Genomic DNA, 25,919 nt, shown 5'->3' on the forward strand with positions numbered 1-25,919 from the left:
GAACCTTGATACTTTTGGAAATGGGAAGATCTAGGATAGGCAGGCAACCTCCTGGAAAGAGCGATGTGCATAGACCGGGTGAGTAGGGATGTAGCTCCGTGGACCGCTCGTCGAGCCTAATAGGTGGTGGTATCACACCCTTCTCAAAGGAACCATACCTGAGACTCTCGCCTCATACGGCTCCGTCCTCTTTCCTTCTTTACTTTTCTTTCTTTTCTTCCTTATTCTGTCAAGAGACATGAAATCCCTCCTCTTTCCTTTTTTATTTTTCTCTCTTTCCTTCTTTGTTATGGAAGGACTTATTTCCTTCTTTATTGGTTCCCGAGATGGCTCCTTGATACCAAGGAAACTCGAAGATGTATATATAAATTACAAAGATTGAGTTTAAGGTAGCGGTATGGGGCTGTTTAAAAGGGTTTAGAGTTCGATTCAGCCCACCATCGAATACTTTTCTGCACCAGGCTTTGGGCCAGCTTTGCCCGTTCGGTTTTGTGGCTTCCCTCGCCAGGGTGGGCCGGAATAATGAGGCGGGCGAAAATCCTCCTGGCTTGGTAGACTAAGTGGGTAATCCTTGTTTTTCTAAACATACAATGGGCCAGCTGAGTTGGTCGCTCGCTCTACGCACTTTTCTGGTGACTCGCGTTGAAATCCTCAAAATACCAACTTTTTATGTGTGGACATTTTTTAAAGAAGCAACCTAAAAAAAAGAGGACGCGCTGCGGCCCAACCCTGAAATTTTGTACGAAGTGATATATATAGATAGACTAGAAGAACGCCTGTGCATTGCAACGAGGCCACATTAACTTTAAAAGTTCAATATCAATTATGTTAATATTACATTTAATATTCTCATACATATTAAGTGACATTGACGACCTTTTTTACCATCAAATTCTCACACACACACACCCTCTCCCTCCCTCTTCCTCACTCTCTCTCCCCCTCTCCCTCACTCTGGAGGTGGAACGAAAATAAACCCAGAACGGAGACTACCAACTGAGACATTAGGAGTAGAGATCATTTAGTTGATAAGAATAAATAGAAAACAGTGTTAAAAAGGAGAATCAGATTAGAATACATTGAAAAACCAAAAGGACGATGTAAAAGGGGATTCGCCCTGCCCTCGGGCCTTGCCATCGAACCGGCTTAGCGGTCCAGTCCCCGTGCAGTAATCTTCTCCTGTTCCCCGAGCGCGTCGCTACAAAGCCGGGCTCCCGCCCGACCACCTCGCTGGCATCGAAGGGGAATGGATAAGGGTGACGCCCTTCCTTCCCTGCCCCCATCGCCTCACTCCTCCTCGACGCCCCCTCCCAAATCCACTTCTCCTCCTCGCTCGCTCGATCTCGTCGATCTGGACGAACTCAGACGCCACGACCACCATGATCGACCCCGTCCACATGGCCACTGCCCTCCCTGCGGGCTAGGAGCTTGTCGAGGAGCTCCGAACGCCTTCGCTACTTCGTCTGCGCCAACGAGATCAAGTCCAGCACCCCCGCATCGACGTCGCTGCCGTCTTCCTCAACCCTGGGCCACCGCAACATTGCCGTTCGATCCGCGCCGCCCCGAGCTCCCATGTCTTCCCCTAGGGCGCCATTGACACCGCCATGATCTCCTCTTGACTTTCCCCTGTTTCCCCTCTCGTTTGCTCCCGTTAGGTATTTCGCCCTGGCCGAGAACCGCCGTCCGCCACGGCCATTGCAGGGGTAGCCACCGAGCTCCTCGGATTGACCCCGTGGCACATGCCCGCTCCTATGCATGCCCATGCCCGAGCCTGCCGCTCTGCTTCCATGCCCGCGGGGCCACTCCCTCTCCATGCCCACGCCCGTACTACACCACGTCGGTCGCGCCCGCCACTGCCGTCACGCTCGCCGCAGCCACCGCACCACTGTGCCCCGCGCGACACACACCCTGGCCGCACGCCACACTCTCGCTGGCTGCGCTCGCCCCGTCTGCTGCCGCCTATCCCTTCGCTCGCCCCGCTGTCGCGCCCCTACCTCGCGCCGCCTCCAGTCGTGGCCATCTTCTGCCAGCCACCCCCTCAGCCATGCCGGCCGCATCTGTGCCCTCCACCGTCGGCCGCTCGCCTCGCTTGCTGCGTGTTGCTTCCTGCTGCTATGCGCTGCTCGACCACTGGTACGCTGCTGTGCCATGCCCTCGACACCGCAGTGGACAAATGTGGCAGATGGATTGTTAATGGAGTACGAGAAGGAGGTGGCGGAGAAGGTGTGGAGAGGCAGGAGGTCTGGAGCGGTGTCACCTGGCTGTGGTGGAGGTGTTTATGCGAGAAGGAGCCGGAGTGGAAGGAGAGGTCACAATTGGAAAGAATCGCAAAAAAAAAAAATCATAACCCGGAGATCCCAGTTCAAAAAAATGTTAATATCGATGGAGGGGTGATTTCCTTCAATAGGTGGAAAACATAGGAAATATTGGTTGGTATCAAGGAAAGGTAAAAATTTAGGAAAGTTAGGATTTTTGAACTGATTTCTATGCAAATGGGGTTTTATTGTTTGGTAACGTGATATCAGTACATGCCCGTTTGTGACGTGTCTGATTAGGAAAGTTTGCAAATGTTAAGAAACTATTTACTGGGAGGAAAGTTGTGACGTGTCTGTTATTTGTTTCCTAAAACAAATTTTACTAATAAGAGAAATCGATTGATTTAGATAAGTTAGGAAAGTTAGATTAAAATATATTATTTGTTTCCTGAAAATCTGTTATTTGTTTCCTAAGACAAATTGAACCAATAAAATGAATCGATTGATTTGCATAATTTAAGGAAGTTAGATTAAAATGTATTATTTGTTTCCTGAAAATTGGTTATTTGTTTCCTAAGACAAATTGAACAAATAAAAAGAATCGATTGATTTGCATAATTTAAGGATGTTAGATCCGTGATTTATTATACGTTAGGAAAGTTCTGGTTGTAATAAAGAGTGGAGAGAAAAATAAACCGATGGACCAGGGTGGGAGGGGGTGGTGGGAGGAGAGACGAGAAAAAACCAACGAAAATAAACCGCGGACCAGGTTGGGAGGGGGTGGTGGGAGGAGAGACGAAAAAAAACCAGCGAAAATAAACTGCGGAGACGATTCACTAACTCGTCCATTAGGAGCAGAGATTAATACCACCTTGGATTTTGGAAAAAACATGGACGTGTTGAAAACAAAATTGAAAGCGTAAATTCACGGGAAGAAGCGTATTGTGACGGTGAACCCGTGGAGTCAATCCGTGCTTTATTATTAGGGAAAAATAACGATTGGTCAGGTCCAGGTGACTGGGATGTCTAATGAAGTGGCCTTTGATTGCATTGGATCTGCCATGCTGAGTAAGTTTGAAATTGGTTTCAGCTTGTTACCGTCATTGACGTCAAAATGGTTTGCCTTCATTTACCTTTAATATTTAGGATTTTAGACTTAAATCAACCTTCTCTTTGTGTCAAAAGATGGCAGATCTTTTAACTAGTCACTTGGCCAAAGCAATAGTAAGAAACATGGAACGCTGTACGGCCAAACTCCCAAAAATAATCAGTTGCATAAACAAAACAGCAGCTATTTACATAGTCTTATGTGAGTTTTTTTCCCGAATAATTGTTGGACATGATATAGTTTGCTGAATTTTTATCTGATGCCTTTATATGATACGAGTGTCGCATTGGATTGACATTGTATCTCTGAGTTGTATGGGAGTTTGAAATAAGGTCCAGTTGATTGCTGTCATTGGCATCAGTATATACCTTTCGTTCCAGTACTGTGAATGAGCAAAACAGCGATTAGTGCCACTACATAATGTGATATTAGTTTCTTTCTGAATTATTATTTTTAGCTTTCTAGTAGTACTAGTTTTTCCTGGGATTTACTGATCTCATGGGATTCACAAAACAGAGATTAGTGCTGCTACATAATGTGATATTAGTTTCTTTCTGAATTGTTTTTTTCGAGAATACGCAAAATGCGTACCTTAGCTTTATAGACGAAAGAGAGTTATGTATAAGAAATACAGACGACGGAATGCACTACCACACACGGCATGCACGTCCACCCCTCCACTCCACACTCTAGGCTACTACTCTATACCATGTTGAACTCCTCTCCCTCTCGCCGATGCCCATAGCCTAAGTTCCTGGTGGATAAGATCGGCTGTTCCCCACTCGTTGGCGATGTTGCTGTTGCGAAAGACTCTGCCATTTCTCTGCTTCCATAGGTTCCAGCAAACTGAGATGCAGATTGTGTCGAATCCTCTCCGGTGTCTCTTGTCAATGCGCTTTCTAGCGGATACCCACCAGTCGCCTAGTGTATCGTCCGTGGTTGGAATCAAAGCTTCATCCACGCCCAGCTCTCTGAAGCACACAAACCACACTTGTCTCGCATATACACACTGCAGTAGTATGTGATCCACTTTGTTCTCCTCTTGGTCACATAGGAAGCATGCTGAGCTATGATCTTGCAGACCATGTCTCTGTCTGCGGTCCGAATTCCACACTCTGTACAGGTCATCATGGCCCAACTGCGCCAGACAGCCGAGGCGCATTGAAATCTTACCCCTCCCTCACACATCATTTCGTACGCCGATTTTGCCGAGTACTTGCCAGTTGCATCCCATTGCCAGATCGGGGTGTCCTCCGAACCAGGAGTAGGCTCAATGTCTACCAGCAGCTCCCATGGCCTAACGAACTGCGAGAGCTCCTCGGTATTCATCTCTCCCACGATATCTTGCGTCCACGCATGAAGATACAATGCGTCCTTCACTTTCCTCCTATTCACCACCTGCTGCCGCACTTTGCCAACAAGTAGCGGAGCGATCTCCTTCACACAGGAGCCATTGATCCAGCCATCGAACCTTCCCCTACTTCCCTCCAGAACAAAGCCGTCGAACCTTCCCCTACTTCCCACTTGACTAGGCTGTCGAATGCCAACCTGACATGTTTGTCGGAGCAGTAGCTGAGCCCCTGCCAAGGTCGCGAGCTGTCAGTGCGTTTCAACCACTCCCACCTTAGTCTTAGGGCGATTCCATGTTTATATAGATCCACCACCCCTAGACCTCCCATCTGTTTAGGCCGGCAGACCCGGCGCCACGCAACTGCACATTGGCCTCCCTGAATTTCCTCCAAGCCTGCCCAGAAGAAGGCACGGCATCCCTTATCCACTCTGTCCAGTGCCCACTTCGGGGCTTCCGCCACGATCAAGTGGTGTATGGGTCTGGCCCTCATCACCTGGTTCACCAGAAGGAGGCGACCGGGATGTGTGACGAGACCACGCTGCCATCCTGGCATCAACTTCAGCGTTTGATCCACAACAGGCTGCCATTCTGATCTCGTGAGTTGTTTGATCCCCAACTGCAGCCCTAGGTATTTGATGGGGAAGGTCTCCAGCTTACATGGCATGGCCTGCCGCACTAACTCCTCCTCCTCCTCATCCGATCTGATCATGATAGCAGAGGACTTGGTGAAGTTGACCTTGAGTCCAGAGGCCTCGCCGAATAACCTCAGGGCCTCCTAAATAAACCACAGATCCGTCCAGCTCGGCCTGATGAACATAACAACATCGTCTACATACAGGGAGAGTCTCTGTATCGGTGCGCAGCCGGGTAACTTACTGACTGTGTTCGTCTCCTGCGCCTTCAAGATCATAGCCGATAGGACGTCCATCGCTATGACAAACAAAAGAGGTGAGATGGAATCCCCCTGCCTCAGACCACATGCATGCATGAACTTCTTGCCAGCACACCCATTGACAACCACCCTCGAGCTGGCTGTGGTGAGCAGTGTTGCAATCCATGACCTCCAGGTTCTCGAGAAGCCCTTAGCTCTCAGCACTTCGAACAAGAACGACCAGGACAAGGAGTCGAAGGCACGAGATATATCCAATTTGATCATCACGCTCTTCGTTTTCCTTTTGTAAAGCTTCCTTGCAAGTTGCCTGACAAGTAAGAAGTTGTCATGAATGTTCCTTCCCTTAATAAACGCTGATTGATTTGCGTGAACCAGCTCTCCCATGCGCGGGCATAGACGTGTAGCCAGAAGTTTGGACGCCATCTTTGGAATGCTATGAACCAGACATATTGGCCTGAAGTCTTTGATCTGACATGCCTCAGGGTTCTTGGGGATCAAGGTGATGAGCGCCTGATTCAGCCTCCCGAATCCTCTCTCGTTATTGAGGAACAGTTTGTTCAACGCTGCCATCACATCCCTTTTCACAATAGTCCAAGCTTTCTGGAAAAAAACTCCAATGAATCCATCAGGCCCAGGGGTGCGCGATCAGAGGGCATGTCCCTCGCCACTTTCCAAACCTCGTCCTCCTGGAATACTAGATCTTGGTCCTCCAGGTCGATGGGCTCAATGCCCAGGAAGTCTAGGTCTAGGGTGTGCTCCCGCGTGCCGCATCTCCCCAGCAGCTCACTGTAGGCCTCAAAAAAGCCTCCTCTTTTGCTGCCTTTTCCGTGATGGTGATTCCATCGACCGAGGTTGCACGGATAAAGTTTTTGAGTTTTCTCCCGTTGGCCACCAGGTGGAAAAGTTTGGTGTTGGCATCTCCCTCGTGTAGCCATCTCATCCTTGACCTTTGTCTCGCAATCGTCCGTTCCAGCGATAGCCCCAAGACCATGTGTTTCAGAGTTCCACGCAGCCATCTCTCCTCTCCGGTGAGTACCCGTGACTCCTGCGCACAGTCCAGCCTGAGGATCACAAGGTTTGCAATGGCAATCTGCAACTTGATGTTGCCAACTCTCCTCTGACCCCATGCCGTGAGGTGTTTAGCACAACTTCTTAGCAGAACATCCAGCCTGACGAACGGGTCGGAGATGGACTCGTCACATCTCCAACCATCCTGCACCGCCTCTAGAAACCCATCCAACTTGGTCCAAAAGAGCTCAAAGCGAAATCTTTTACGTGGGTGCACATGTTCCTCCAAAGATAGAAATAGCGGGCAGTGGTCTGAGGCATTCATAGATAAAGCCTGCAACAAGCATTCCGGGTACGCTAACTCCCAGTCCACAGAGCCCAAAGCCCGATCAATTTTAGTCAACGTGGGTCTCTCCCACTCATTGCTCCACGTGAACCTTCTACCATGCAAAAATAACTCCTTGAGCGCATTGTCATCAACGAATCTCTTGAACTTCCCCATCATCCTTCTGTCCAACAGAGAGTTATTCTTGTCAGCAGCGTGTAGAATCATATTGAAATCGCCAACTGCCATCCACGGCCCCGGGCAGAGCTGCCTCCTAGCCGAGAGCTCCTCAAGCATTGCAACCTTCTGAGAGTCCTCTTGGGGACCATAAACCACTGATAACCACCAGGGTGCGCCCTCGTTCGGTGTCACGTATCCCGTGATGAAGTTGGTGTCATTCACCGTGTTAGTGATCGATGCCCTAGAAGAGTCCCAAGCGACAAAAATACCACCCCTAGTAGACGAGGCCGGCAAGTAAACAAACCCATCATAAATAGGTCCAAGGCATTGCAAAATTACATACTGATCCACTCTCTCCAGTTTTGTTTCTAGTATACACCATATCGCTACTTTCATGGAATCCGCTAGTTCACGGAGGGCGTCACGTTTCGCCGGGCTGTTGAGACCCCTCACATTCCAACAAACCAACTCCACGGCAGTGTACGACATAGAAAGCAGCAAGCTCCAATGTCCGTACAAGCCGCACACCACCTACACGGCGATCGTGCTCTCCATCTCGTTGCGGAAGTTGACTGGCAACGCCTTCCCGAAGATGGCCGCAATGGCTTTGAGCTGTGGCTCGCGAAGAGGTGAGTCGAAAACAACGCGCAGCTGATCGAGAGCCCCCTCCGACACAGCAAGATCATCTTCCGCGATGCCCAAGGTCTTGAGCAATATCGTTTCTGCCGCCGTGGCCTTGGATTTGGACCGGTTGCCCGCACCCACCGACCGAGTGTTGCGACTGGGTGTAAATGGGTCCTGACCAGTACCCACACCTCTGATAGTCTCGATCTCCTTCAGCAACGGTGGGGCGAGTTTCTTGAGCAGTCCGGCACAAAAGGACTTGATGTTACCCAGAGCCAGCTGCTCCTTGGCCGAGAGCCCCTCCTCCAAGTGCCACACCATGCTATCCTCCCTATGAAGTACCATCTGCATGTCGCCGGACGTGGTCAAGTCACCCGCAGTTGCAGCAACCAATTGCATGTCGCCGGACGTGGTCACATCACATGCAGCTTCGCCTGTGGACGCAGGATCCCGAGGCTCCAAAATCGGGGCATCCAATGCTGGCACGCACGTAGGAATCCCCACTCCAGTCGGCGCAGCATACAAGGTTGATTTTGTCGCGGTCCCGGGTCCCACCTGCGGAGCCGGACGATTGGCCGGGGCGAGCGCATCAGCCACCGGGTCCCAGCCATTCGCCAGAGCATCTCCACCCTGCTCAGATCCTGGGGCAGTCTGATCTCCCTCCAGAAGGATTGATTGTGGCTCACATACCACCGTCCTGTGCGCAGATACCTGCCTGGCCACATGCTTCGTCTGCAAACGATCCAGGGCCTCCCCAGTCGCTGTCTCGCACGGGACCGCACCCAGCTGTGGGCCCCTGCCCAATTCTTGTTCGCTGATCTGTGTGGGTCCTGCTGCTCTGGTCTGTCTCCCATCTGTCTCGGGCCCGGCGACCAGTCTTGGAGCCGTTTGGATGGTCCCAGTAATCTCCTCAGGTACTGCACTCCCTCCAATGCTGCGAGTAGGCATAGACGCGCCAGCCTCCCTTGCTGGCGGCACCGTATTGGCCACCCGATCGTTCGAGACGGTCCGCACCATGTTCACCGTTTGAATTCCCAGGTCCTGGGGTCGGTCCAAGCTGCTGATCTCAAAAGCGGGCTTGGCAGCCCCTGCCATAGGTGGCAGGCGCCAAAGGTAGGGCCCCACCCTCCCCTGTAGGGCCTGCTTGTACGACCTGCCTCCACCGCCGCCGCCGGCGAACCCCTGGCCACCGCCACGGTCATCACACACTCCACGCGTCAAACCATCCAATCTCCTCCCGCGAAGGACTCCGGGGAGTTGTCCGGCAACCCACTCTGGCCGCTGTCACCACTTGAACTGCCCGATCTGCGCCAAAGCTGAGGCTCCCAAAAATCACACATCCGGCCTATGCGGATGAGCGTGGGATACTCCATGAGCTGGCGAAAGAACGGCCGTCGATCCGCAGCGTTGGGCGCCGGCTCCGGTGGCTCCGGAATCCAGAGCCGGCGACTCACCGGCACATCGTCTGGATCCACACACCATGCCCGCAGTTTGAACAGCGATAGATCTTCGCGACTCTCCATCTCCGGGGCCAGACTCTCAATCAGACAAGCCTTCCCCAGCAGCTCTGCCGCCACGCATCGGGACCAAGCATGCGCCGGAATCCCCTCGATCAGAACATCCACCTGACATCGCATCAGCCTCGTGGTCGCCTGGGCTTGCCGCAGCCATGGCTTAGAGTGAAGCTGGATGCCGAGGTGGCGAATGATCGGCGAACTGAGCGCCCTGTTCTGAGCATCATGGGACGAGAACACTACCAAGAAATCCTCCGGATGGTACCTGTGCACTGAGAACTGGTGCCGCGGCAAGCGCAGCTCAGCCGCAATCATGACCGTCGCCTCCTCGCACGACACCGATGGTCTGGCGCCTCCCACATACATCACCACCGCAAGCTGAAGACGACGCTCCAAGTCGTTCATGTCCTCCGCGCGCGACACCACACATACATCCGGCAGGCCCCGATGGAACGGCGGCGCTGGCACCATGGGATTGGGGGAGGGCACGGAGACCATGGGAGGAAAGCTGGGCGCAACTGACAGCGGCGGCGCCCTGGCCGCGCTCTGTCCAGGCTCCAACAACGATCCCCCCACACCCGCCGTCCCAGCCGCCTGCCCCGGCATGGAATTGGACACCTTTGCAATCATCGCACGCCGCAGTTCGTCCTCGGAGATGGGGCTGCGAGGCCGCTTGCACTGGGCGGAAACCTGCCCCGAAAGCCCGCACCTGATGCACATCGGGTCGTTGGTGCAGTCCTGCCGCCGGTGGCCCTCCAAGAAGCAGCGAAAGCAGAGCCCATAGAGATCGGGAGGGATGAGCCGTCGCTCCGACAAAGTGGGCGAGCCCCGACCGCCAAGGGGGGCACCCTCCTGCTGGCGACGCAGGGCGCGGCGCCGACGCCACATGGCCTTACGGGAGGGCGCCGGCCGGCGCCAGGCAGGCCCAGGGGCGTGCTCCACCAGGGCCGGCCGCTCCACCTCCGCCGACGAGGAGCGCGCCGAGCCCGGAGAGCCCCAGCCCCGAGACCACCGGCTGCTCAAGCCGCCGCACCGAGGACACCGACGACGGACTGTTCTGACGCGAGCCCATCACGAGAGGGGGTGGACGCCAGGGCCGGAGTGGCCATCGGCGTGGGGAGGGTGGCCGCCGCCGCCGGAGTGGCAGGTGGTGTGGGGGGCGGCGGGGGGGGGGGGGGGGGGGGGGGGGGAGGCCGCCGGGGTGGCCGGCGACGGGCGGGGGCAGGGGGAGGAGAGCTCAGGGGCGCCTTGTTTGTGCCAGACCCCAGGGGGCAGTTAATGAGCAAAAAGCAGAAAAAACACGAGGTTTATTTAGCTTTCTAGTAGTAGTAGTTTGACCTGGGATTCACTGATCTCATGGTCTATAGGACTAATACAGGTGGTGAAACATAAGGAACGTCTTAGGGGTAGGGAGTGGAATAAATTTATCGCCATTGTGTTTGATTGGATTAACTGGTCTACTATGTTCGTTGATGGGTGTAATTACGTCACGCTTGGTTAACTTGTCAGTAGTTTTTGTTATATTTGGTTGACAAACGCATAGTCTCTTCTGCCAATCTCTAAAAGAACATCATAATGTGGTTGATCCAAGATTCAAAGATGCGGGTTACCTTATCGGTATCATGGTCATTTTGGGTTTGTTGTTGATTTGATGTGCTGCTTCCAATGGATTAACCTTAGCAAATGCCACGACCATGTTGTAATTGTTGCTATTTTGGAATATTCCTAGGTCTGTCGCCAGCTTTTTTTGCTTCGGTTGTTTCAGATGGAGTGTTATTTTCTTCAGTAGCTTCAGATGAAATTAACATTTTTACTCCGGAAAACCCATGCTTGGATGCGGTCAGGTCTACTCTTTCTCTTGTTCTGGTGCCATCTGAATTTGGAGCGACTTGTGCAATCCATCTACAGAGACTATACTATCTTCTAGCATTAGATTCTGAACTCTTCTAATTCATAAGCCTGAACATCACTTTTTTTACAAACAAAACCAAACATTACTAATTCGAAACTGGGGAGGGGTACAATTTCACTCAGAGGCTCCTCAAACCAATCATAAGTCTAGGCAACCTTATTTGCTTTTCTATTATGAATGTTCGAAACTAGTGAGAGGAAAGTCGCAACCCTCACCACTCCTACATAACGTCCTCCGCTCTCAATGATCTCAAAATTATCAAAGTTAAAAACCAGGCGACTGCAACCCGCCTTTTGCACAAGGAATAGTTTTGAGCATGATGAGGATGCCGCCGACAAAGCACGCGCGGCTAACGACGGCGGCGGGGCACTGATGGTTCTGGCGGCAAGGATTGTGGCTTGGTCCTTCTGTTGGTGTGCGCGAACATTTGGGTCCGGCTCGACGGGGTCTCTCGGCGTGCTACGGCGGTGGTGGGGTGGCAGCAGGGTCCATGGCTAGACCTGGCTGTGACCATGGTTGCTGCAACGGACGGCCATAGATCTCCCCGATCTGGATTTGGAGCTGCCTGGTCTGGCGGGGATAAGGCTCCCGATGGGCATCTCCTTGTCAAGCTGGTGGCTTGGCATGCACTCCCGGCTACATGGCCTTGCTCGGGTGCCTCATCTGGTGGTTGCGGTGTCCCCTTCTGGAGACGTCGGTGGATTGTTGGTCCCAGTGACCTGTTGTTTCGCCGTCCGTGTTACTCGGATATGACGACGGCCAGGTCTGGCTGGCTGCTGGCATCCCAATGAGACTGAGATCCGTTAGTCTTCGTTCTCGACGGCACCGTGCATGTCACTGTTGAGGTGACAGTATGAACTAGCAATGTTGTGGGATGGAAGGCTCCTATTTGAGTTTTGGCGGCTCTCACTTCAGCTAGTTTACATTCAACGGCCAGACACAATCTATGAACAACAACTTGACGTAGAGGATATGGTTGTGCAACGGCGACGGTTGAAAGTCCGACGCATGTAGTAGCTGGGATCATGGAAAAGTGATGATGACAACAAATGATCAACTTTCGACTTGATGGTGCTTTCGAGCATCCGGTCTCGTGATCTGAGGTATAAAACCTAGGCCTAGCTCGTGTTGTTATATCTGGCAATGGTGATGTATTTACGTCGCTACCTTGTTGAAGGGTACTCGCGCGCTGATCGGGAGTCCCCAAGTAGCAAAGGAAGGCGTGACGGTGGCGAAGGCACAAACAATGTGAAGCGCGGCGGGCAAACCGGAAAAGGCAAAGGAAAAGGCAAGCCACAAGGTCGTGGTACGCCGGACCGATCTAAAGAGCGGAAGCCACGAAACTTGAATATGTCCGAAGTCAAGTGCTATAACTGCAACGAGATGGGTCACTTTGCGAAGGATCGTTCGGAGCCTAATAAGCGGAAGATCAAGGCAAATTTGGCGACACAGGAAGGCGAATGTCCAGGTCTTCTGATGGCCGAAGTTTGTGATCTCGAAGATTACCATGCTTACCTTGAACAGAAACTGTCTTTCAGGAGTGTTTCCTTCATTTCTTCAAAGTTGCAGAGCTGGTATTTCTTAATCTAGCATACAATAATTTTTCTGGGAGCTTACCAACTTGGATCGGGTCAAAGTTAACACAGTTGGTCGTTCTGCAATTGCGCTCAAACAAGTTCTCTGGTAGCATCCCCGGTCAACTAACTAGGATGAAGTGGCTTCAATATTTAGACATTGCATGCAACATCTCAGGGAACATATCACAATCACTTGGGAATTTCAATGCTATGACTTTTCCTCCAGATAACTTCACAAGCCTTTTCCCTATTGTTCAGTCTACTGTCAATATCTACGGGACCATTGATACATATGCTTTTCACATTGAGGATATGCTGATAGTTTATTGGTTGACACAAAAGGACAACTGCTTGAATATGGCAAAGGAATCGCATACATGGTATCAATTGATTTTTCTTGCAACAGTTTAAAGGGACAAATTCCTCAAGAAATTGGCAAGCTTGCTGCATTGAAGAACATAAACTTGTCTTGGAATAGTCTCAATAGCATAATTCCGCAAAGTATTGGTGGGCTACGTGCAGTAGAATCATTTGACCTCTCACATAATCAGCTCTCCGGTGAAATCCCTACAAGTTTACCAGCTCTATCATCATTGGCCCGCTTGAACTTGTCATATAACAATCTGACATGAACAATACCATCTGGAAATCAATTAAGAACTCTAGATGACCAGGCATCCATCTACATTGGCAACCCAGGTCTATGTGGTCCACCTCTCACAAGGAATTGCTCTGGAACATTCATAACTCTACTCGTCCCTGAAGACAAAGAAGGCATGAGCAATATGGTTTCGTTTTACCTCAGCATGTGCATAGGGTTTGTGGTGGCTCTCTGGATTGTCTTCTGTGGCTTCTTATTCAAGAGAAAGTGGAGGATTCCTTGTTTCTCCTTTTCAGACCACATGTATGATCGGGCTTACGTGCAAGTGGCTGTGGGTTGGGCTTCATTGGCAAGAAAATTTCGTCCAGGATAAGATAACACTAGAACTTCTCTCGGTACCTATGCAATAAGAATTGTACTAATAATTCTTGTTGTGTGTACTTTTTGTTTGGTTGTAAACATAGCTAGAATGGTGAGCTGTGACATTTAATATCTTTAGAAGCGTGTGAGTACACACATATGTAAGAGCATGTCTAACAGAGCCCTCAAAAACTCAACCTTCAAAACTAGTTTGAGGGCTGAGAAAATGTCGTTTTGAAGGCCGAAAATCCCTGGCGCAGACCAGTGCCCTCAAACTAACCCTCAAAATCTCTGTCTCGTCGTCCTCTTCGTCTGCATGGAGGGAATCGAGCCGGGACGCTCGGGAGCGAGGGAATCGTCTCTGTCTTCATCAACGTCGTGCGCTGCTCACCGCCGGAATTCGTCGCTGTTCATCGACGTGGGTGCCCGCCCGCCACTATTTTTGGCCGACGTGGGTGGCCGCCACCATCTCCGCGACGGCGGCGTCGGTCGGGGTGGCCGGGGGCGGGAGGCGCGGGGCGGGGGCGGGCGCCGGTGTTGGTGCGGGGGCCGTTGCCGGCGGCGGAGGAGTGGCGGAGGGGGTGGCCGGGGGCTGGAGGGGGTCCATGGCCGGCGGCGGCGCCGAGAAAGGGTGGCGGCGGCGCGGACCAAGGCTGGCGGCGGCGCGGTGGTGAGAGGCAGTTGGGGAAATTTCATTCCCGCGCAGCTCGTTGACCAAGTGAGGGTTGGGCCTGGAAATTGCCCTCCAACCCTCACTAGTGCAGGTTGGCGTCCAACTTGAGGGTTCGGTCTAGAATTTTTTTTAGGGTTTAGGGATTTGAGGGTTTTGATCTGCGTCTTTTTTTTTCTCAACCCTTAAACTGGCAGTTATTTTGAGGGTTTGACCAGTTTGAGAGCTCAGTTAGACATGCTCTAACCGTGTTAAGCCGTAAACTTGTGAACGGCTGTATGAATAAACACAAGTGCTTCTCCTTTGGTGTGGCATATTGTAAAGCAGAAAACTGAATCTGTTGTATGAATCCTAATGGATCTGTTGTCAGTTGGACTCAAGAGTTGCTGAAGTCTCCCAATCCGTGTGGGCTTGGGTATTCATATCTTCTTCTTCTTCATATTCTTCTTCTTCATCTTCAGCATGGTCCAAGTCCAACCCACACCACCCTCCTCGTCTCTGCGCGGTCGAAGACACTTGAGGCGGCTGAACCACAGTTTATACGCCGTGAGGCTCTCCCACGTCGCGCTGGCCCACTCGCGTCGTACCCCTCCTCGTCGACCTCGTCAACATCCACGTAGCCCTTCGCGACCATCTCATCGTCGTCCTTCCGGAAAATGGCCGCAACCTCCTTGTGCAGCCGTCGCTTCTCCTCGATCTTCTCTGGCGTGAACCGGTGGGCGAACAAGTTCAGGTACTCCGTGCCACCGAGGTCGTCCCGCTTCAAGGAAATGAGGAAGCGCACGTCGTCGGCGGGCATCCTAACCTTGTGTCTCGGGGCGGCCGCATCGCCGCCTTCCATGGCATGTTCGCCTGTTCCATGTCCGACGTCGCCTCCTTCTCCACTTCATTGCCGCAATCTCAGCCTCGACTCGCTGTAGTTGTATGGTGTGCTGTGTTCTCGTCGAGCTCGATCTCCAGCTACATAGAAGAAGGCTTCTCTCTTCTTGTTTTGAGCGAAGAAGAAGGCTTCTCGTTGTGCGGTCGGAATGCGAAATGAAAAACTAGCGGAAGCGGCTTCTACCAGCTACCTGGACACCGTTGGATGCTTCTAAGATTCGCGCATAGATGTACCGTAGTCAATGTAGAATATACAATTCATTGTGTATCAGTCCTACTATAGTTGCTTGTCCGCACTGCTTATTTGTATTCGACAGACGTACAGTTTGTAACTTGTGTGTACGTAGCAGCTTGGATCCCATTGTACACTAAAGTTCAAGGTTATTTCCTGTTTGTTTGTTTTCTGATCAGAAACTGTTAATTACAAGCTAGTTCAACACGTAGGTGTTCTTAACATACACTAAAACCAGTAAAAAGAAGTATCACTATATAAAAACTACAGGATGGTAACTATATTCGTGAGGTCTTACGTGAAGATTCTTGCAAACTTTTATTTTATTTTCTCTTTTTATACGTTATCACCTGACTGGGACTTAGTTAAATCTTAGTCTATTGAAATCTAGTCACGCCCTAAAAACTATGGTTCTAAGCCACAAAGAGACTCAAAGACACGATGGGAACAGTCAGAACTAAATTAAAACTGGAGTCGACAGGTTTAAAAAGACAGTACACAAGCGTTAATTATAGAGACTAAAACATGAACTATTACTAGCTACTCCATCCGTCCCGTAATATACGAACGTTTTTCAAGTTAACATAACTTGTAAAACGTTGTTATATTATGGGACGGAGGGAGTAGTTTTCTTTGACATGTGTTGCATGACTTCCTATTAAGATAAGAGTCATTACAAAGTTAAATTACATTTAAGGACAAACAAATATGTCCTAGCTCTACCGCACATTTAGAGGTACTAATTTAGGACGGTAACCCTACACCTAATCCATACCCTCTCAAGCCGGCCGTCCATTTGGCTGATTTGAACATTCCTGGACATTAGATCTAATGTATGCAGCAACCACCAACACACCTTTTAATTACTGCCACGCTGTCCTAATGGGCTACCGCTCCAGAAGCCGAGACCGACCCCTCTAAGACACTGGGCCACTTCTCCCAGCCTATTTTGCTAGCCCGTCATGGTCGAGAGCCATCTGTTGTTGTTCTCCCATCTATTGAAAAAACATATGCTCGACAGAGAAGAAATGGATTGGTCGGCGATCGATAGAGGGGAGTGGATCGGTTATAGGGTGGTTGATCCAGGCGGGGATGCGGGTGACACGGACCATCGTCTGCGAGAGAATCCATCTAACGCACAATGCAAGTGACTCGAGGACGACGGAGGAGCGGCTGTCCTTGTCGTGTGCCGAATCAGGCCCACTAAGCTGGCGTCGAATGCGGCATTGTGCGGGATGGTGTGGTGCTGGCTACTAACACCTTTTGATCCCGTTCTCTCATCGTCATCCTCAAGGTACGCCAGTTTTCCATCGCTCCCCTTCGCCTTTTGATTCTGGTCAATTTTATGTTCGGTTAGTCATCGTTCAGAGTAGATCTGTTGGCCGAGGCACAGTTATTTGTCGATCCACAGTTATCGATTACATTAGTGCCAAGTTGGTTCCGCTTGTCTTTTTGTAAACCCCCTCCCAAATAACCACGAATTAAACTGCTATTGGCTATCTTACTGAAAATTACATTACTCAACATTTCTAGCTTCTGCAAGTATGTATGGACGTAAGGATTCGAGGATCGTGTGCTATGGTACTAATTTTAGCAAAAAAATATGGGTTAGGCCCTGTACAACACTAGGTTCTTAGGGAGATGCTTAGAAAAATGAACCAATTTTTTTGAAGCATCAGTGCCTATTTCTATATGAGAGACACCTAATTAAGCGTCTATCCAGTATAATTAAGTATTGATGCTTAAGAAAAGTCTAGTTTATTTCTCTAAGCACCTGCCCTAAATAGCTTGCATTGTACAATGCCTTAGGGTCTTAGAATTAGTAGTCTGCCAGCGGCTCATGAACAGATTGGTATATATGCAAGTATGCGACCATGATCGTATCACCTATGCGACACGAAAACCCAAAGCCACAAATATTATACTTAGACGTCCCCTGCATTTTGATTTACAAAAATGTCAATATAAAAACATTTAGTGCATTGTTCGATTTATTGCATTAGGCTTGGATCTCTCGTGAGACAGTATCAAAAAGTTTTTTTTTGAAACTCATTTGGTTATATTGTCTCTGCATCTGCAACGTGCAAATATTCTAACAAGAACTACCTAACTAGACATATTCTCTTTTGATGAAGATTTTCTTCTGCAAAAATAACTTCTAGCCAGTTTGAGTTACTTAAAGTTCTGTCTAAATTCGGGTTGCATTGCTAGCTACTTTATGATGCTTTTGTAGTATGTATTATGCCAAATGTCCTAATGGGCTCAGTACCATTTGTGCAAGTTTGTGGTTAATCCGGGTACATGGGTGTAGTGTCGCGACCCGCCATACCCGTCGTGATTCCTCTCCTCTTGTGAGTCATATCGGCGCTGCCATCACTTGCCTCTCCAACTCTTCCACACAAGTGCCTCCTGTGGAGGCCTATGTGCGCCGCCGCCATGTCTAATCTCCGAAATGCGAAGCGAGGAGCACGTGCAGAAGAGAAGCACGTCCTGTTTTTAAAACATAGTCGAGTGTTTGACCTACTTGCAATGTTTCGTTAGGACAAAACATTCGTAATACTCTGGGAGAAAACACAAAATCGCCACTCCAAAAATGATGTTTTTCAAAGCAGTTTTGGAGCAATTTATCCTGGCCGAGATGACCAATTTGATTCCATCCCACACGTAGGTAGAAAACTATAAGGACTGATTGTTACAAAAAAAGTTCAGATTATTTTGATATTTGTTTGTGTTTTATTTCCCATTGCATTTTATGAATCTATAAGCATGGTGGTGGTATATCTAATTTTTACTTTTTTTTGTGAAATGTTTTTTCCACAAACCTAACATGGCTAAAAAAGATACAATGCATTTTATTGTATCAACTTTAGAAGGCATCAGTGGCGGATCTAGGCCCCAGGCCGCGCGGGGGGGGGGGGGGGGGGGGGGGGTGCGGGGCATGGGGCCCAACTCCTTTGTATATTGTAGCACAATACAATAGCACTCGCTACAGTACACAAAGGGGGCCCGGGGTGGCCCGTTGGGCTGGAAGGCATGGTTTCTTTGATTCATATTTTATGTGTGGGACAAAGTTATTATATACGACACATCAATTTGGGGTTCAAGCGTTTTTGGATGGCTCATGATTTATTGTGAATGCTATGAGGGAGGCCTCACCGCCGGCACTTCTAGTGAGCTCCATTCCCAAAGTAAAAATACATTGTGTATTCATTGGCAGGGTTCTTCGACGAGTATCATTGGTTGAAAATCTAAGGCATCGTAGTTGGCTGTCTGGTCATACTTCTGTTGCTACTTTAGGCCAAAATCAAGCAGTCGCGGAGTTTCAACACGGTTTGGGAGGGGGCTAATCTAGTGTATTATGTTAAATTTGGCCTAAATAGTGATAAATGTTATGTGTTTATGTAAATAAGTATATTTGGTTGGGGGGGGGGGGGCATGGCCCCCTTTGGCGCTCACTAAGCTTCGCCACTGCTTTCAGTACAAACTACATACGGATGTATATAGACATATTTTAGAGTGTATATCCACTCTAAAAGACTTATATTTAGGAACGGAGGGAGCTAGTACCTTGCATGGAAATGTAGCGGTCACCGCGTCCAGGACAGGGTGGCCCGGCACAAGGCATGGGCCGCCACCACCGTGAGTACTCACCGCCGCGTTCCGCGGTATTGCATTTCTGCATCACATGCTCTTTTAGCTAAGCAAGACGCTAGAAGAAAACAGACCTTTCGTCTGGAGCATTAGTCCCGGCCTGGTTTGGGCCCGGGACTAATGTGATCATTAGTCCCGGTCCCAATGGCCAGGAGCGGACGGGGGCACGACCACCATTAGTCCCGGTAAATTTTCGACCTATAGACCCGGTTGGTGATACCATCCGGGACTAAAGGGGTGGTGGCAGGCTGGTGTCCTAGTGGTGCCGCGGGCAATTGGGCCTGTCAAGGCCAATGCGTTGATCACACCTGGAGATGGGATGGTGGAAAATGGCGAAGACCGATCCAGAGCGTGCGTAGCAGTGGGCGCTGCGGGTCAGCCAGACCGGGTAGTGCTCTTAGCCCAATGCACGGGAGCTGTGTGAGGCCACCGGATTCGATAGCGGGCCTTCACTAGTAGGAAAAGGGGCTTTTACCCCGGTTCATAAGGGCCTTTAGTCCCGGCTCTGGAACCGGGACTAAAGGGTCGTTACTAATGCCCTAGCCCTTTAGTCCCGGTTCTTACACGAACCGGGACTAAAGGCCGTCCACGTGGCCGGTGCGGGGAGCCCAGGCAGGAGGGCCTTTGGTCCCGGTTGGTGCCACCAACCGGGACCAATAGGCAGGGCCTTTTGTCCCGGTTGGTGTCACCAACCGGGACCAATAGGCATCCACGCGTCAGCAGCTGGCAGGAGCTGAGGTTTTTGTTTTTTTTGAAAAGGGGTGGTTTAGGGGTTTTGGGGGGTTAATTTAGGTGTTTCATATATTGTGTTAGCTAGCTAATTAATAGAGAGAAGTGTCCTCTCTTATCTCCGTGCTTGGTCGACGCTACATACTATATACGTATGGAGAGGAGTAGACACGCTAGCTAGTAATCAAATGAAGGAAACAGAAGATCGTCATGAACATATGCATACAGAGAGAAGTGATATCGACCACCTCTCCTTCTCCGAGATATTGGTCGAACAACAAGTTCTCGTATATCTATCCGACACTACCGGCTACATATATACAATAATTATCTCTTACAATACAATCTCCTAATTAAATTGTAGGAACACAGGGTCCACATAGTATTCTCCGTTTTCAGCGATCACGTGGTCAAGGAAGAATTCCGCCAATTCCTCTTGAATTCCTCGCATACGATCTTCTGCTAGGAGTTCATCCCGCTTCCAAAACATCTAATTTGAAGAAGGGGGTCAATACATATATATATATGAATAAATGAAACTCAACACAAATGATGGTAATAAAATAAACTGTGAATATTATTGCTTACGCACTTCATATTGTTCTTCAGTGTAGCCCCGCTCACAGGTCGTGTAGCGGATGGACTCGCAAACGTAGTATCCACAGTAATTATTCCCGGGTTTCCTGCCACAACCACTTTACAAGAAATAGAGGTCAATCAAACTGATAAGCAAGCATGCTAAATGGTATTGATGAAACTAGCGCTTGAATCACTAAGAGATGCGCGGAACATGCTACTATAGTACTTACTTTCGGGTGATTAAATTGCAGCTTCTTCGGCAGTCCCGGAGCTTTTGAGGTGAATTTTCTCCAAACCCTGCCAGACAAAGAAAACAATTACTTGATATCAGGAAATGAACAAAGTTGCTGATATGGTGGATAATGATCGATTTAACTTACTTCTCGAGCATTTGAGTCATGTTCGCATAGTCCTGGGGATCTTTTCGTCTCGAGTCTAAGACGGTTACTACTCCCTGCTCAAGCTTAATCTCTAGGAGAATATAGTGGAAGCTGCGCATGCATGCATAAGTCATCAATTACATTACCATAACCTGGACTAATAAGGGAAACCGAATATGCACAAGACAGTAACACTCACTTGAAGTTGTAAGGAAAGAGTATTATTGTTTTGATTTAATACCAACGATTGTAGCAAGTTGGCCTCGGCTTCTTTGGGATGTTTTTCAACCGTATATGCATCTATGAGATTTGTGTTAATGAACCCAATATCACCGATTTGTTTTTTCTTCAATTCGGCGATCTTCAATCTGCATAATATAGTGAGGATAAGTATAAATACATGCAATGAAAGAGCTGACCTATATAGAGAGACTTAATGACAGAAGTAGTACTACTTACAGACAGTAGCAAGTGATCGTTGTTTTATCGAGGGCCTTTTGATTGTAAAACTGGAAGAAATCCTCAAATGGAACACTCAGCAGATCAATTCCAACGAGGTCATGCTCCGGTTTAACTCTCAGCGTCAAAGTATCCATCCCATCAGACTCTCTGCAGGTTTTCATGTACCAATCATGTAGTCTTCGCATCATCGTGCTTAGAGATCTTTCATCTTTGACGAGAGGCTTCCCGTAATGGTATTTGTGTTCGTCCACCTCCATGATTTCATAATGTACATCGTCGGGAAGGTAATCTCCAAGATTGCTATAACCGGGCACCATACTCGGATCATTAGCGACGATGTCTTTTGACACCTTGAGCGGGGGGCACGATTGGTTCGCTTGTTCGCCGAGCTGGGCAATTTTTTTCCCAGCTCGTCGTTCTTTCATCCTTTTATCACTGACAGTACTTCCCGACCGCTCCGCTTCGGCATATGTCTTTGCAAGAACACGCTCATAGTTGCCTCTCGGCGGAGACTTTGGTGGTTTTGTCAGGGCAGCCAGAGTGCGCTTTGCTTTCACCGGATCTACCTTCTCCTTCGGAGGTGGATGTTTCTTTGCTTTCACCCCTTCAAAGAAGTTCTTCACTTCGGCTCGCACGATCTTCGCGTTCTCCTCCTCGGTCTCTCGTATGGTAACTTCTCTGGAGTCTTCAGAGAAGGACCAAATCTGTATTGCCTCCCGCCTCTGGCAGCTGTACTGCTAGACGCCGGCAGAGCAGACGGAGCGGCTGCGGCTGTCTTCTTTCCTTGCTTACGAGGCGGAGGAGAAGGACTACGACGCGCCGGAGCAGCCGCAGCGGCGGCGGGTCTCTTCCGCCCTTTCTGACGAGGCGGAGAAGGAGGAGGCTGGCTGCTCTGGCGCGTCGGCGCTGGCGGAGAAGGAGGCGGAGTGCCTCCACGCGCCGGAGAAGGAGGCTGAGTGCCCTGATCACTCACCGGAGGAGGAGGCGGAGGAGGAGGCAGAGTGCCCTTACTCGCCGGAGCCGTCCAGTTCGGAAGCTTGATGAGCTCCTTCCTCCATAGGCACGGAGTCTTCAGAGCTAAACCCAGCCGAGTCTCCCCTTCACCGGTAGGGTGGTCAAGCTGGAGGTCCTCAAATCCCTCCGTTATTTCATCCACCATCACCCTAGCATATCCTTCTGGAATCGGCCGGCAGTGGTAGGTTGCGCCGGGTTCAGTAGGTAAAACAGAGCCAACAGCCGCCTTGACTTTGAAGTTCTGCCATTCCGCCATAAGGTGGCAATGTTGAGACTCCGTGATAGTATCCACGGGGTAGCTAGCAGGAGCCGCATGCTCCAGCTGAAGCAGCTCGGTGGAAGCCACGCTGCTTCTCCGCTGAGATGGCGGTGTAGCTTCGGGGGCAGTTTTGGCATCTCGATTGCCGTCTCGTTCCTCTAGCGCTTGAACCCTTTCGTGCAGCTTCTGAATTTGGATCTGCTCCACTTTTTTCCTCCTCTCCTGGGTTTTGTAACCGCCCGCGTCCGGAAAACCAGCCTTCCACGGAACGGAGCCTGGCGTGCCTCGTGTCCGTCCAGGGTGCTTAGGATTCCCGAGGGCCATTGTGAGCTCGTCGTTCTCTCTGTCTGGAACGAATGTCCCTTGCTGCGCTGAATCGATATAGTGCTTAAGCTTCTTGACGGGTATTGCAAGTTGCTCGTCCGTCCAACGACACCTCCCTAATACAGGGTCCAAGGTTCCGCCAGCCCCGAAGAACCAAGTCCGGCAACGGTCTGGCCAGTTCATTGTCTCTGGTTCGATCCCATTATCAAGCGGATCCCTCTCAGACTTGGCCCACTTAGGCCGGGCTTTGAGGTAGCCTCCTGACCCCGTGCGATGGTGAAGCTTCTTCTTCGCAGCATTCTTCTTGTTTGTCGCTGACATCTTCTTACTCTTTTCCGATGTCTTGTGGGCCACAAATGCGGGCCAGTGATCTCTGATCTTCTCATATCGGCCGACGAATTCTGGTGTCTCTTCTTTGTCGACAAACGTTTTCAGCTCATTCTTCCACCTCCTGAATAGGTCTGCCATCTTCTTAAGAGCATGAGACTTGATTAATTGCTCTATAACTGGCTTCTCCGGATCCTCCTCTGGCGGTAGGGTGAAATTTGCCTTCAGCTCAGTCCAAAGATCATCTTTCTGCATATCATTGACATAAGACACCTCAGGGTCTTCCTTCTTAGGCTTATACCATTGGTGGATGCTGATCGGGATCTTGTCCCTAACTAGAACCCCGCACTGAGCAGCAAAAGCATCCTTTGTCCGGAGGGGTTCAATCGGTTGGCCGTCGCGCGCGATTGCTGTGATCTCAAACCTTTCATCCGAGCGCAACTTTCTCTTCGGGCCTCGTCTCTTTACCGAAGTTGTGCTCGGTCCAGAGGGCTAGAAAAAAGAAGAAAGACGAGTGTTAATTAATATGTGTACATACCAAAACAATGAATGCATCAATTAGCTAGTCAGCACAGGCTTAACTAATATATTTACCTGGCCGGACTCTGTTCGGTCACTGGAGCCGTCACCACGGGCTCCTTCTTGCACCAGCATTGGGTCACCGGAGCCATCATAATCATGTCTTTCCTCCTCCACTCTTCGATCATCGTAGCCTGCTTCTTCACCCTGTTCTTCCAGACCATCATTGTCGTTAAGATACGACAAGATATCACCTCCGGCTAAGATTATGTCCCCCAACACCTCTTCTGCTTGCTCATCTCGTCCGTGCTCCATTGTTTCTACAAATATTACAACATGGCAATTATTACACAAACATGACAGCAGGTGGATATATTAGTGCAAACGTAGACCTAGCTTATTCCGGGTTTGGGGTGGCCTAGGCAACGCTTCAAGGGTAGGGGCGCGGCGGGAGGGGGTAGGAGACCGACATCGTTTTTTTCTAGGGTTTGGGTGTCCTCGAGCGTTTTGGTCGAGCAAGAGGGCCGGGGGGTGCTCCCGTGGTATAAGTTATCACGGTCGAGAGGGGTATACATATCGACCGTCCATCATGTCGAAGTTATCTGGGAGGGAGTTATATATATCGACAACGACGACATGCATACACGGGAAAATAATGTTATCGGGGAGGGAGTATATCGACCCCCCCCACGTGTTGAAGTTATCGGAAGGGGGTTATATCGACAACGACGACATACATACACGGGAAAATAATGTTATCAAGGAGGGGGTATATCGACCCCCCCTCGTGTTGAAGTTATCGGGAGGGGGTAATATCGACAACGACGACATACATACACGGGAAAATAATGTTATCGGGGAGGGGGTATATCGACCCCCCCCCCACGTGTTGAAGTTATCATGAGGGGGTTATATCGACAACAACGACATATATACACGGGAAAATAATGTTATCGGGGAGGGGGTATATCGACCCCCCCCCTCGTGTTGAAGTTATCGGGAGGGGTATATATCGACGACGACAGACCCGATAAAACATAAGAAAACGAAGAAGAAATAAAAAGAGGAGAAGAAGAAAGGAATAGAGGAGATGATTGAAGAAAAAAAAAAGAAAAAAAAGAGGAGAAGAAGAAAGGAATAGAGGAGAAGAAGAAAAAATAGAATATGTTCTATTTTTTCTTCTTCTCCTCTATTCCTTTCTTCTTCTCCTCTTCTTTTTCTTCTTTTTTCCTCTTCTTATTTATTTCTCCTCTTCTTCCTCTCCTCTTCTTCTTTCTTTCCTCTTCTTATTTTCTTCTTTCCTATCCTTCTTTTTCTTCTTCTTCCCTTCCTAGCTAGATATATAAAACTTTTCTAAAATTGTAACTTTTGCATATATAAAACTTTTCCATGGAATCATCATTTCTCATATATATCGAATATATATCCATTGTCATATATAAAAACTTTCTATATATGAACAAAAAACTTTCTATGAACAAAAAAACATTTTTGACATATATATTCATTCATTTTGAACATCTACATACATACAATTTTTTTTGTTCACATATACATTATAACCACATACACATATACATCACATATGAACAAAAAAATTAAACTAATAAAAATAAAAAAACATATAGCCACATATGAACAAAAATATATAGCCACATACATACACATATACATTATATATATATGATCAAAAAACAATTAAACTAATAAAAAACAGAGCCGGGGCGGCGGCTCTCATAGCGGGGGCGGCTAGGACGATGGCGACGGCGGGGGCGGCTAGGGCGCCGGCGCGCGGGGGCGGGACGTGGCGGGGGCGGCGAGGGCGCCGGCGAGCACGCGCGGGCCGGGCAGGGGGCTCGGGGCGCCGAGGCGGCGCGCGCGAGTAGGGGAGCACGAGGCAGGGCGGCGCGTGGGGGCAGGGCGACGGCGACGAGCACCGGGCGGCGACCCATCGAGGCAAGGGCGCGGGGCGACGGCGATGAGGAGCGGGCGGCGACGGCGAGCACGGGCAGCCTGGCGGCGTCGGGGGCAACTGGCGAGGGATCTGAAAATTTCCCAAGTGTTGGCTTATATAGGCACACCTTTGGTCCCGGTTGGTGGCACCAACCGGGACCAATGCCACCCTTTAGTCCCGGTTGGTGCCACCAACCGGGACCAAAGGTCCCTTTTCAGCAGCGCAAAGGGTGG

At 49.8% G+C, this 25,919-nt stretch overlaps 1 protein-coding gene across 1 annotated transcript; it reads right to left on the reverse strand.

Annotated features, from left to right (window-relative positions):
* Positions 1–4,308: 4,308 nt before the first annotated feature.
* On the reverse strand, positions 4,309–7,608 carry LOC141023174 (uncharacterized). Its single transcript, XM_073499513.1, has 4 exons — positions 6,643–7,608; positions 5,595–6,206; positions 5,061–5,489; positions 4,309–4,911 (listed from the first exon to the last, which is right to left on the reverse strand). Exons 1-4 carry the CDS (start codon positions 7,606–7,608, stop codon positions 4,309–4,311), a joined length of 2,610 nt encoding a protein of 869 aa, XP_073355614.1.
* Between the last annotated feature and the right edge of the window lie 18,311 nt (positions 7,609–25,919).

The sequence above is a fragment of the Aegilops tauschii genome, chromosome 5, assembly GCF_002575655.3.
Source record: "Aegilops tauschii subsp. strangulata cultivar AL8/78 chromosome 5, Aet v6.0, whole genome shotgun sequence".
NCBI lineage: Eukaryota > Viridiplantae > Streptophyta > Magnoliopsida > Poales > Poaceae > Aegilops > Aegilops tauschii.